This window comes from Rhinolophus sinicus, linkage group LG11, assembly GCF_036562045.2.
Source record: "Rhinolophus sinicus isolate RSC01 linkage group LG11, ASM3656204v1, whole genome shotgun sequence".
NCBI lineage: Eukaryota > Metazoa > Chordata > Mammalia > Chiroptera > Rhinolophidae > Rhinolophus > Rhinolophus sinicus.
The window spans coordinates 76,151,692-76,165,940 of record NC_133760.1 but is presented as its reverse complement, the minus strand read 5'-3'; the positions used below and the strand labels follow the sequence as shown (position 1 = coordinate 76,165,940).

The 14,249-nt window shown below is 40.0% G+C and overlaps 1 protein-coding gene across 6 annotated transcripts in view; it reads left to right on the top strand.

Annotated features, from left to right (window-relative positions):
- The window catches only part of MET (MET proto-oncogene, receptor tyrosine kinase), a 112,333-nt gene that overhangs the window by 79,299 nt on the left and 18,785 nt on the right, over positions 1-14,249 (top strand). For all 6 annotated transcript variants that reach the window (XM_019743213.2, XM_019743211.2, XM_019743215.2 and 3 more), the window contains 5 exons: positions 1,643-1,861; positions 7,917-8,063; positions 9,850-10,006; positions 10,204-10,344; positions 13,120-13,350. In XM_019743213.2, the coding sequence (XP_019598772.2) occupies positions 1,643-1,861; positions 7,917-8,063; positions 9,850-10,006; positions 10,204-10,344; positions 13,120-13,350 (895 nt within the window). The remainder of the gene's footprint in view (positions 1-1,642; positions 1,862-7,916; positions 8,064-9,849; positions 10,007-10,203; positions 10,345-13,119; positions 13,351-14,249) is intronic.

Below are 14,249 nucleotides of genomic sequence, written 5' to 3'. Positions count from 1 at the left end.
CCTGCTGCTCGTAGAATTTAAAATTGACTGTGATAAATTGAATCCATTCATTATTTAATAAGTAAAAACTCTTGTTGGGGTCTGATTTAGATATATTGATCCAGCCATAATAACTTTAAGTTCAATCAACTTGAATCTTTAAAAGTAAAAATATTAATCAGCTCAACAGAATGTATATTAATTTGCTAATGTACATTATATCTCAGAAGCCAGCAGTTTTATCTATAGTTTTCAAATTTCTTGTTATGTACAGAATGATTGTGATAGCAGTAAAATTGTTCATTTCCGTTTTTCAGGATGATGGGAATAAATCCCTTTTAGCATTATAATATGAATTTGATATAAAACTAAGTGATATTTTATTCATATTATATTTGTGTATCAATTTTATTTATCTGCTTACAGCGTACACTTTAAAATGTAGGATAATTTAGAAAATTATTTTTTTAAAAAATATCAAATACCCAATTTTGTTTGTGCTTTTTATGTATATCCTGAGTCCTTTTTCTATTGTGGGCATAAGTAATTGTTTCATCTCCAACTCTACTTGTCAAAGAAAAGGAAATCTAAGGGATGTTGTTGCTTGTTTGTCTTTTCCTTAAGGGAGGGAAAAAAAGGAAGAAAAACCACAACCATTTAACCTTAAATGTGCCACTTTGTGTTGCTGGTTTAGTCTAAGCACAATCCAGAGGAAACCAGATTTTCCAAACTTCCATAAATCAGATTTCCAAAGGGGGAGATTTGAAATGAGAGGTGAAAGAGCATAAATAATAACAGCAGAGCCTTTGTAAAATAGAGAGCATAGGAAAAGATTCGCCATCATAGACACAGAGTGATCAAGAAGCAGTGTGGACAGCATAGGAGTTAAGACTGAGTTTTGGAGCCAATGGCCCAAGATTTATGTTTCTTACTCTGCCACTCAAAGCTGTGTGGCCTGATTTGATGTCGCAAACTCGAAAAGCTCAGTTCCTTCATCCGTAAATGTGGGTAATCATAGTACATACCTTACAGAATTATTGTGAGAATTAACTGAGACCAACCTTGTAAAATATTTTGCACAAAACCTGGCACTAAGTAATTAATAGCTTAAAACATGCTGATAACATGACCTGACTACACAGCTATAATGTAAACCGTGAGGTGAACTTTACCATGTTGTGTCCCACACTGTTAATGATGCTTTAATCTTATTTCCTAAATGAGGACACTGTGTCTCTAATAAGGGTTTTGCCCTGATTCTCACAGCTTGGTTTAAAGCTAGGATGTGCATGAGGACTTCTCATCGCACAAAGTTCAGCTTCCTCTCTGCCAAAGCTGTCTCAGAAACAAGACAGCAGTCCTTGCAGGTAACTGTCCTGTCTTCTTAAGGAAGACAGAGTGATGGAGAGGGAGCCAGCCTAGACCAACTTAGCTTGTTCTGGAGAAGTGAAGCTCTGTGTTTCTTTGCAATCTGCACTGTTTGGATAATTCTGCATTGGTTGTGCTTCCAGAAATGTGTTCTTCAACCTTAGGAAGTTAAAGGCAGATTTTTTTCAAAAATTCTATCTTTCGATTGATGGTGTAAAGCAGTGAAACATGAACGTTGCTGTGGCTGTTGTCAAGCTGTATCGTGTTTACGGTGGATAATTGTGTCTCGCTATAGGCATGTCAACACCGCTCTAATTCCGAGATAATCTGCTGTACAACTCCTTCACTCCAACAGCTGGATCTGCAGCTCCCCCTGACAACCAAAGCCTTTTTCATGTTAGACGGGATCCATTCCAAATACTTTGATCTCATTTACGTACACGATCCTGTGTTTAAGCTTTTTGAAAAACCAGTGATGATCTCAATAGGCAATGAAAATGTCCTGGAAATTAAGGTAAGAAATGCTTTAAATGCTCTCTTAAATCATCAGCTGGCACTTAATTGACTTTATAGCTATGGGAATAGAATTGTTGTACTTTGTTGGTCATTATCATATCCTACATCAGCAAATATCTAAGCTCTGAAAAACAAATCATTTGGGTATAAGACTAAAGGGTAAGTATAATTGTGGACTGCTTTTTAATGAAGCATTTAACAGCTCTTTTTGTGTGTATATTAAGTAGCAAACATAGAACACAAATCCATTAAGTAGGCTGCCTGTGATGCATTATCCTGCCAATATTATGTACGTATTTTCCTGGACACCTAACTGTGCTCATTATAAGATGAAAGGGAAGAGCCATGAAAGTAAATGCAGCAATTATGGGTCTGTGCTTCCTTGTAACACTTGGAATTTTGTATCTGGGTGTGGTTATTTCTAAGGTGATTTATAAATGGAGCTGGGTTTCCTCTACCTTAGGAATAGATTAGCTTCTAAATACAATTTAATTGGAGAATAGCAGATCATCTTTTCTAACCCAGCCGGTTGCAAACAAAGAATACTAAAGCCCAGAGAAGTTTGACAAGTGATGAAATAGTGGCAGAACAAAGACTAGAATACAGCTCTCTTATGTCGCTTCAGTCATTTTGTCTTCAAATAGTAATAAAACAGGCAAAATTATTAAGACCTTCATTATCTATAGCCTTCCGCTAGAAACAGCAAAATTATCCTTCAACATGTTTGAGACAATTAGAATTTTTTTTCCCTAAACGATTGCCAGGATGCAAACAAGAACAAACACAAAGTAATAGGATAGTCCTTACTTAGATGTAATATATGTTCTCATAGATCGTCTTCAAAGCAATAATATTTTTGTACTGAAAATTTTATTTTTCAACAAGATTTTATTTACAGCCAAACCCATGCACACATTCACACTCATACAAGTTTACTAATCTCACAATTGTGTTTTGTACAATAATTAAGCAAGCCCAGCGTGAAATGAAATGGAAGCCTGCTTCAACGAACAGCATGTTTACCACAGCAGAATCTTTCATCTACTTCTTTAATTAGTTTTAGAAAGGGAGAAAGAGCTTTTATCTCTCCTCGTTTTCTTTTTTTCAATAAAACTAATCTAGTGTGACCTTTTGCTTTCAACAATTACTGTGTTTGCCATTTGAAAGATTCCAGTTGGTTTTTCTTGATGAAAACAAAGGTTTATTTGCAAATATTTCTATGCCCAGATAAACTCTATTTTTCTATTCCTGTATCTATGATGGATGGATTAGCAATAAATGGCTTTTTATCTACCTTTCCAAACACAGTCTGACATTGAGAACACTTCTTTTCCTGTAAATTAAGTATCCATTTTTCAATGTCCTGCAAAATTGTTGCACCAAGAAAAACATGATTTGCCATCACCCTCAGCCTTTCAGTACTATTCCCAACATGGCCCAAGGGGTGTCTGGAAACAGGCACAAAACAGTTTCTTCTTCTCCCTCTATAGAGAATGACTCCCTTCTCTAACAAGTGTGTAACACCTGTCATGTTACGGAGTGACAATCTTGGGGGAAAAGGGCCAGTTTAGGAACTATTTAGGTATCATGATTCAGTCTTTTCCCATACTTCATTTTCCTTTCGTATAAGAGAAAATCTAAGGTATAAGAGAACATTTGTGTGACAGCAGTTTAACCCTTTATCAGTCTCTAAAGTTGATCCCATTAAAACCTTTACCTCTCTTACGGCAAAAACAAATGAAAGCAAAACATGAGAAAAGAAAAGTCCTCTTCTGGACAAGCAGTGGACTGTTTTTTCCAAAAGAAAGGATACCATTTTACTTCCCGTTGTGCTTGTTCAATTACCCTTCAAAACCTGAGTGTGAAGGATGTTTGTATGCTCTCAATGAATGCACTCTGGAGAGAAGCACGTGTTTACAGTGAGATTGGCCCCTTGTTGCCTGGAAGAGTTCACGCTCCTTGAGCAGCCATGCGGACAAGAATTCCTTGGCTGCAAAGAGACGGTGATAGTTTCCAGTCCGAGTTGTGAGAATTGCCTCAGTCAGCAGTTGGCCCAGTGACTACTCCATGGCCAGGGGTCAGCCAAGTTTGGATCTGGAGAATGTCATAGAGACCAAGGATCAGCCACTCCTCAGAGCAAATCGGAAACCTCATCAATGTGGGAGGGAGCTTCTGACCGAGCTTCGAGTCTGCCCACCCCAGTGGTGAGCAGTGGTCGCCAGAAGTCGCCATCTCCTCAGCAGTTCACATGAGGGCACCAAGTTTATGTCACAGGCAGCTCACATGTGGGTGGCATTTGTGTTAACACAATACTTTGACCTATATTATTTCATCTGAGAGTCACATGTGCCTGTGAGGTTTGGGAGGTCAGTGATGATAATCCCCATTTACAGATGAGTGAGCAACAGTTTAAAAAGATTAGGTCTTGGGTCACCTGGGGGGCAAACAACTAGGGCTCACCCTCTGTTTCTTGATTCCAAATTTGGTCTTCTTTCCACTACATTACAATGCTTTCATATTAACTTTTATTTAATGTATACTGAAATACCTTTCATAATAGAGAAACTTTTCTTTCATGGTATATGTAGTTATCTAGCTACACAGTTCTTTAAATGAAATAGCTCTAAATTCTTTACAAATATCTAAAAATCAATTCTGTTTAAAGGAGCCCTCTATTTTTCCCTAATTGTATGACTTTTTGTGTATGAGCATATTTTACAGAACTAGAGAAGTACAGTATTTAATGCTGGAACAAGTACCGTCTGACACTGCCCTGGGGTTTGTCTTATTCTGTAGCGTATGGGTGTAGATGGTAACAGAGATCCTCCAGAAATTCAGTCTGGAGAAGTCAACTAAACAGGAAAAAGATGGCAGGAAGATCAGCTCAGGGGGGAGCAGGGTCTCGGGTATAGAACTGCGAGTTCAAGAGCAAAGGTGGGGGGTCAGGAAGAGGCCTGCGTCAGTGTCTGGGTGTAAGAAGTGTCTAGAAGGGAGCGTAGTTCTGAGCTAACCCAGCTTACTTGCTGCCCAGAGCCAGTCAGAGGTTGGCTTCTTCACCCTGCTGACTAATTTACCTGCAACTATAGGCCCAGGCCCCACCACAACCACGGAGGACAATTCTGTCTCCAGGCAGGATGGAGGTGAAGGACTCTTTACTTAGAGGTCATCTGGCCCAAGGTCAAGACCTATTCTTCTTGATGGTACTTATAAACTAGTAGTTCCCTATACTGTGCATGTTAATGTGCATTCTGTTAAATATATATATATATTCTTTTTTTTTTTTTTTTTTTTTTTAATTCCAGGGCACATAGGCAGTACTTGTGGTTTCACAGTGCCCAAGTAGCCATTGAAGAAACCAGTTTCATTTTGGTTCACCCAGCTTTTCTCAAATGACCTGGGAACTTTTTTCCCAAAGGCCTATTAGCATCCTGTGGACTCGGCTTGAAGCTTTCTGTAAAGGTTCTCTGGCCTGCTTCCTAAGCCGAGGGACTCATGTCCTCTGGATAACGTATAAGTCTCCCCCCGACCCACGGCCACCAACTCACTGGTTCTCTCCTGCCAGCCTCTCTGGACTGCTGCCTGGCTGAGTCCTGTACCAGCTTGTACCCCCTACCCCCTTAGCTGACTTCCCTAGACTCAATCTTGTGGCCACCTTGATGTATGAAAACTTGCAAGGCCCCTTCTGTTACAAAGCTGTTCTCCATATCCCACGCGCTTCCACTCCCATCTGCCCTGTTGTGTGCAGCTTGCCCCTGGGTCCCTGAGCCTGAATCCCACATAGAAAGATGTCACACCAGGCAAGAGTTGGGAAGAGAGGGAACAAGGAACATCCTGGTATGGCTGACACATTGGGAGTGCTTCGTTTTCACTTTAAAAAGGCATTCGTGCTAACACCGCAGTGAGAGAAAGCTACCCGTCCTCCCCTTTATATTCTCGTTAGTGTTATGGTTAGGGTTAGGGTTAGGGTTAGGGTTAAGGTTAGGGGTATGCATAGTGAGTGAGTAGCAAGGACATTTTGTATCAAATGGAATTAGATTTGCTTCATGATCAGATCCTTTCTTGAACCTTCTCAATGTGTAAAGCACGAGTAACAATAATACTGACCTCAGGAGGGTGTCTTTACAGGATCAAATGGGGTCATTTTGCCTCTACATTGCTCTGTGGGGGGGATTCAAGACCAGAAAGTTTCTTCTTTGTTGTTTTATTTAAAAACACATATATTGCCATTTCAGTGACTGAAGAACTGAGCCAATTTTGTAAATATGTTCTATTTGATAATACTTAAATAGTGAAAAAGTAAATAATGAAAGTTCTAAATATATACCTTTTCTTCCCACAGCTCCATAAAGCTATGTTTATTTTAAATGATAAAAATTTATATATTTTTCTTTACTCAAGCCCCTCTGTTACATCATGGTGGGCTGCTGGTGTCACTTTTGTGATACCTTGGGTTTGTGACTTCTAAGATAATTACTAAACCTATGGAGCCGATAGTGATTTCTTATGGAAGTCATTGCTTGGCACATGTTCCTTGGTGGGCACCAATGAGAAGGGGTTCGGCTGTACGGCTGTGTTGTTTTAGGGAAGCCGTTACGCAGCCTCCAGGAGCTCCTGACCCCAAAAGGAGCCCTGGCAACATCATGCAGGATGTCCACCCCTCCCCCAGCTTTGGTATGATCTAAGCAAGCAGGACACATTTTAGTCATTCCCTCATAAATCAAGCCCTCCAGCTCTTTAATCTCTTTTCTTTGTCATCCCCTGAATTCCCTCCAGTCTGTGAGTGAGTGCCTTAATCCTCCTCAGACCTAACCAACAAGTTGTCATCTGAAGCCCCAAAGTGACCTATTAGATTTACGTCCTTGTGTGTTGAATTGCCCTGTATGGCCGACCTGATTCAATGCAGCACCCACGCTGCCTCTAGAAATAGCATATGGACAGGGTTTGTCTGTATCTATTTTTTCTTAAACTCCAGGTTCGTGTTGGAAAAAGTATTTTCTCCCACCTTCTTTTCCTACAATAATATCTGCCCTACTGACCTATTAAGATCCATGAACAATGAACGTAAAAGCAGTTTGCCGAGTATTAGAGGTCATGTAAAACAGAGGAGCTACGGTGTGGTTGTTGCTGGCTGCTGTGTCCATAAGGAAAACAGTGATATGTTCGGATAAGTCTTTCCTCCAAGTAATGGCTTTTTAATAATAACTGTGCTCATTAAGTGTTGATATGAAAAACTGTTCCTCTGTTTTCACTTCTTTCCCAAGGCTAATTACTGGTTTCTTCAACAAAACATTAATATTTCACAAATGCCTAATGGTAACTTCAGTTAACTGAATATGTCACATTGGATAAGTTTTTTAAATCCTCAGGTACCTTTATAATTGTTCAAAATAACATACTCGTGCCCTCAAATCATAATGCAGGATACATGGCATCTTGCAATCATTTCTCTAAAAATGAAACCATTTATGTAAAGGACTTAACTGTGCAAGTACGATGAAAAGAAACCGCCCCACTCAAACACAAAAGGAATATATGAACATAGATGAATGAAATCAGAATCTCTGGAGATGGGATCCAGGCATCAGTATTTTATTAAGTTCTTACTGTGATTCTAGAGGTGAAGCCAAACCTGGGTATCACTACGTCATGGAAGTGTTAGGCAGTGCAACAACTGAATCTCTAAATTGCTTCCTGTTTGCCAACCATCAACACCCCTGAAAACATTAATAAGGTGATTATGGGTAATAGGTCATTCCATGTAAGGATGGGAACCAAGACTCTCCTTTTCTCTAAAATCCAATTCAATAGAAAAGCTATATGCTGTGATTCCTAACTAATTAGTGCCCTGAAATGGTCGTGCTCTCTGTGCTCTCTCAACCGTCCAAATTCCCATGAAAAAGAGTGTCATAAACTGAGTATCATGTCCCTTGGCAGACAACACAGCCCTGTTTGCAGCGTATTTATATTCCTTCCCAATTGTTTATGTTCCTTCCCAATTGTTAGCATTCCTGCAAAACTGTGAAGTGTTAACAACCTCTTTTTTCTAATTCCAGGGAAATGACATTGACCCTGAAGCAGTTAAAGGTGAGGTGTTAAAAGTGGGAAATAAGAGCTGTGAGAATATACACTCACATTCGGAAGCCGTTTTGTGTACCGTCCCCAGTGACCTGCTGAAGCTGAACAGCGAGCTAAATATAGAGGTGGGATTCCTGCATTCCTCTCATGATGTAAATAAAGATGCCAGTGTAATTATGTCACTTGCAGACCTAAAATAAATCATTACAGCTCATTTGTGTGTTGGCTTTGGCTCATCAGCTCAGCCTTGATTCTTAGTTGTTATTTTAGAAATAGTGAGTTTTTTGTTGTACTGTCTCCTTCCCAAGCCCGAGAGGATAGATCTCAAAAGCCCTTCCTAGCAACGCTCCCTCTCTGTCATGCCACACTCTTGCCAAAATTTGCTATCATTCTCAGGAGCGATAAGGACACATCCAAGATTGCCCCTCCCCTACCTCTTACCACCCAGGAGGCTGGAGCTAACATCCCACTGCCATCCTCAGTGATCTCAAAGGCATGGGCCTCGGCCTCATAAGAAAAGAATATGTATGCACTAGACAAAAGAAAAGAGAAATTAAACTATATGACAATAGCTTCTGCATGTAGACAGCTAAATCAGATAACCTGGAACCAGAGTGAGTAATTTTTTTTTGGCATTTTTTTTCCTTGAAGAGCTTTATTAAGATTAACTCACATACCATATAATTAACACATTTAAAATGTACAGTTCAGTGGTTTGGGGTATATTACATTATTATTTCTTTTTAATTTGTGGAAAATACATATAAGATTAAAATTTCCCATTTTAGCCATTTTTTAGTATACAATTCAGTGGCATTAATTACATTCACAATTGTACACCATTTCTTAGTGTACAATTCAGTGGCATTAATTGCATTCAGTGGCATTAATTGCATTCACTTTAATTGCAACCATCACCACTATCTAATTCTAAAACTTTATTACCCAAAACGAAACACTGGAATGATTAAGCATTGCCGTAACATTCCCTCCTCTTCCCCAGCCCCTGGGAACCTCTAATCTACTTTCTGTATTTATGAATTTGCCTGTTCTGGACACTTCATATAAATGGAATCGTATAATGGTTGTCTTGTGTCTGGCTTATTAGCATGTTTTCAGGATTATCTATGTTGTAGTATGTGTCAGAACCTCATTACTTTTAAGGCTGAATATTCCATTGTATACCACATTTGGTTTATCCAAGAATGAGTGCTTTTTAAAGGGTTCCTGAAATCTTCTAAAAAGTTATAAAATGGAAAACTACAGAAAAACTTGGAAAGTTTAATGCTGAATTACGAGATCAGGGCTTGGAATTCAGAAGGGCCATGAATCCTAAAAATTATACCATGTTAAAGCTGGAAGGGACCTCTAAGATTTCTTCTATGTATCAAAACTGAAATTAAAGTATTTTGAGACTTTATTATCCCTTAATAGTATGATTATTTACTTCTTATGGGAAGTCTCCTTTGCCCTCTGCCCCACTCTCCACGACAGAATTAATGTCCTATTGTCTGTGTTTCTTACTATACTACATGTATAAATAGATGTATTTATTTACACATCTACGGGACACATCACATTGAATTGTAATCATCTGTTTATGTGTTTGTCTCCCCTTTTAACACTTCAGTTCCTCTAGATCAGCAACTCTTTGTTTATCTTTTTCTCCCTAATAGCTAATGACAAGTACAAACAGGTAAGTGCTATGTAAGTCCCTCAGAGAGCAGTAGCTCCTACTTATTCAAACTCTGAAGCAGAATCGAGGAGTCTTATTACGCGCTCATATCACTTCTAGAACAGTAGTAACCGGGTCGTGTGTGGGGCCCCAGGAGACTAATCCTCCCTGTGCGGCGTATTTTGTGTCGATCTAAAACAGCCAGCCAAATGCTGCCTTTTCTTTGTCATTTTTAGTGGAAGCAAGCAGTTTCTTCGACTGTCCTTGGAAAAGTAATAGTGCAACCAGATCAGAATTTCACAGGATTGATTGTTGGTGTTATCTCCATATCGGTACTACTCTCGTTATTGTTCGGGCTTTTCCTGTGGCTGAAAAGGAGAAAGCAAATTAAAGGTACGTTTTTTTTACTTGCTTGTTTTAAGGAGTTACCTTAAGAATACAGTCACTAGAGTTTAAACTTGTCATAGATTCATGTGCCCTGTCATATATGCCATCCATAAAAATCCATGAATTCTGTCACTTGGTCCAGGTCTGCTGGGACCCATGCTAGCCAAGTCTTTAACGAGCTCTTTCTCTCTCTCTGTTTTAAGATCTGGGCAGTGAATTAGTTCGCTATGATGCACGAATACACACGCCTCACTTGGATAGGCTCGTAAGTGCCCGAAGTGTAAGCCCAACCACAGAAATGGTCTCAAATGAATCTGTAGACTACCGAGCTACTTTTCCAGAAGGTATATTTCAGTTTTTTGTTCTGAGAAATACCTGTGCATATACCTCAGTGGGTTGTGGCATTGTTGCTTATTTTGGGTTTTGCCTTTATATTTTTATAAAAACATAAAAGAAGTATTTACCTCCTCTTTGGCCAAAGAAGTATTTAAATTGACACAGAATTACAGGGATTTTATTTTAAAATGAACATATTTACCGATTATGTTAGGTTTTTAGATTCTTTTCTCACAAAAAGGTTAATATTGAAATCATTTGAGCAAAGGCAGGTGTTTATCGTGTGAGTGCAATGTTAAGAAATTGTCATGCTCTCTATAGCAACCCAGAAAGAATTAAGATACAAAACTTATATAAATAAAAGTGGGCACTGCTACTTTTTTTAGCTCAAAATGTTGATCCTGAAACATTTAAACTATACTTGTAGTAATCCTTCGGAGGAATCTCAGTGGACTGTTAGTACACAACCTTTTACCCACAGCATTCCAGCACTTGCATCCATTTTGAGTCTTATCCAATAAAAACCTTCAGTTATGCTATTTAAAAAGGAGGTGTTAGCGTCATCTGCTTATGGTCAGGTTAACCAGAGCATTTCACATTGTTTTATCTAAAATCGCCTGGTAAAGGCAAAATGTCCATATCATATCTGCTCCATTATCTTTAGAAGTTACAGGACGTGAGTCAAATACAAGCATTTCCCTGGTTGAATATTTACCACTGGACAAATAAAATGAGTCACAGACGGTTGAGGATACTGGAAAACTTAGAAGTTGCTCCTCAAAATAAATACAAGAGCAGTAAGGCACTTAACATTTTAACTTTTTTTTAACACTGACTGCCTCTTATTGTTTGAAGTTTCTATTAGTTCTGTAGAGATACACGTAAGTATTGTCTTTGCCCACCTGAGTCCTTTTTGCCTTTAAAAATCCATGGACAGATCAAATCCAATTTACAGTTTTGAAATTTAGAGCTTTGATTATCTCGTATTCACATGTAATAGCTCTAATCTGAGATCATTAAAATTCACAAGTAATTTTTTCTGAAGTTTACTTAATCTTCTTTCAACCTGGTTGCTCACCAGACCTCTGTCATCATTGCTAAGAAGCTTGAGCTCCATCCTCTTTTCTACACTGAACCCTTGAAGACATGGAAAAGTGAACAGGCAGGAATAGGTCATCCAGAGAGAAAGGGAATGCACAGCGCACACCTAAGGAAGAGACGAGTACAGAGCTTCTGTCTGCTGGGGCCAGCCTCTCATCAGTCTTTTATGGGGACCTAGGGTTCTCTGCAGGGTCACACCAGAATCACATATTAATGGTTTCAGTGGTTTGCACACGTATTTACGTTTAATCCCAGAGTCGGTAGAATTTCCACGCCCAAGGACTTTTTTCCATGTCTCACCAAGAATTTCCCTCAAACTCCCTGATCTCCAGGTTTGGGGAGTGAAAGTGAAGGGACTGAGCTTAGAGAGGCTCATCTGCCTCTCCTTTGTGGGGAGGGTTTGGAGACCTTGACTTTGGCATTAATGGAGCAGGCAGGCCGCTAGGCCCTCCTCTTCCCTCACCCGTCCAACATTCAGAGATTCTGCCTGTTTGTACATCCTTCCCTTCAGGTAGCATTTGTCTGATTTCCAGATAGTGATTATACTGTCACTACAGGTGGCACTGACGCTTTTCTGAACCACTGTTGAGATTTCCTGCTCTGGCCAAATTGATTTGTTATTAACCAAACTGTGCAATGTGGAAAACTGCTTAAGTGGGGTTAGGAATAGTCCGGGAGCCGTGAACTTCCTTGTTATGCCCCTCTCTCAAGTTCTGATGTTCCTGCTCTTTTGCAAACAAATACTCTTTGGTACCGATGAGGTCTGCCCACATAACCCTGGCCCTTTCCCCACATTATGTACTAATACAGTTCAGTGCTCTGCCTTGTTTATCTCAGGTGTGTGGCTGTGGACGTGATACCCTCTCCCTGAAGTGTATGGGTTCCCAGTGGAAAGGGGAAAGCAACCGGTGGCCTCTCTGCCCTATTTGACATTAAGAAATTTATTGTCAACCCTGCAATTCCTCCACCCTGAAATGAAACGCCTTGCCTAAAGGCTCCTACTGGCATGCTGTGCCCTTTCCAATGCCCTCAGCTAAGCTGTGCCGATGGCCCACTAGCCCCCTTCTAATCTGCCTTCTCTAAACAGCCGTAACACTAAATCTGCCAGCATCACATGATGGACAATTGACCGCTAATGTGAAAATTTTTCAGTTCTGAAAATTTAGCCATTATATTTCTAATCATATATATGTAAAATAATTAATTACACATGTTTTTCTTTGGCCAGGAAACCATCTAGATTTTGAGCAACACTAATTAATTCCATTAATAAACACTAAGTCTCTCAAAAGGCAGACTACTTTTGCTGCTTCCCATTCTTAAGAATATAGTATATTAAAAATAAACCTCAAGTGTGGCTTTTTGTTATATATAAAAAGGAAAGTCTAAGGAAATGAGAGTAAACAAACTGTCAAAGTCAGTGCTTAGTCTACTTAAAAGAAAATGTATAAACATTTTTTAAAACGTGTGTCTGTGTGTGTGTAAAAGGCAGCATCTTTTTCCAACTTACCATTTTTATTAAACCAGTTCCTTTGTAAACGCTCTTCCTAGCCTCAGTCAATGATAAAACCGTCATTTCTGTCATTTTAAAATTCAGGCTTCATTATTAATTCAATTTGCTACCTCTCCCTGTTGCAGTGAGTTTTTGCTCTTGTTTTCTAATACTTTGCTTTATCTTGCAGACCAATTTGCTAACTCATCCCAGAATGGATCCTGCAGACAAGTGCAGTGCCCTCTGATGGACCTCTCCCCCATCCTGCCTGGTGGAGACTCTGACATATCCAGTCCGTTGCTGCAAAATACCGTTCGCATTGACCTCAGCGCACTGAATCCGGAGCTGGTTCAGGCGGTCCAGCACGTGGTGATTGGGCCTAGCAGCCTGATTGTGCATTTCAATGAGGTCATAGGAAGAGGTCAGTGTTTCCACTCAGCTCTTTGTTCAAGACGATTTTCCAGTCAGCATTTTGTCTTCGGCCTTTGCAGATTAGAGACTTAGACAATGGTGAAAGCAACCGACAGGACGGTGATAACAAGGGCACTTGGTCTCTGTTCTGCAGAAAAACAGGCCTGCAAATCATAGCCATGGGGATTTGCCCCTGGACCTGGAGGCAATTTGATAATCTCCCAAACACACGAGAAATAAGTCACATTCCTTCCTCACCTTTTTCATAATGACAATTCTAATTTCTTGAAAGGTACCTTTTACCTCTTTCTATAAATCATTCTTTTACGTTTCAATATTTTTACTCCTACTTCCTTCCAGTCTTTCTTTACTCTGAAAACACTGACTCTGAAGTCCTGGTTTGTAGCAGTTTGTACCCTTCTGGGCGGCATCAGAAGGCAGGGAATTTATAGCATTCTCCCACCCTGACACACCATATATCATCTCTACAATGCACTTCAATTTCTTTATACGGAGGGGAATGAATACTTGTAAAGCCAGACAGAGCGGCAAGAGTAGCCACCAGAAGCCAGAAAATGAACTCCACTCTTCCCTGGTTTCTAAAAAGCTTTTACCTTTCATACTGTCTGGCCTCTGATCCCTTTTATTCAACCTGTGCTGCCAAAGCTCGCACAGGCCTGGGCAGCACGATGCAGAGGCAGGCGGGCTGCCCTGTATGAGCACCAGGTCTGCCCATCCCCTGCTGCCACAGCAGCCACACGTTCCTCGTCACACACTCCAGACTTCCGTCCTCAGCTGCTCCCCGCCCCTGGTAGCAGCTTCGCTGTCAGTAAACATGTTTCACAGCAGAGGAACGCATAGTTCTGTCACCAGCCTAGAAATTCCAGTAACTGCACCAGTTTTAGAGCC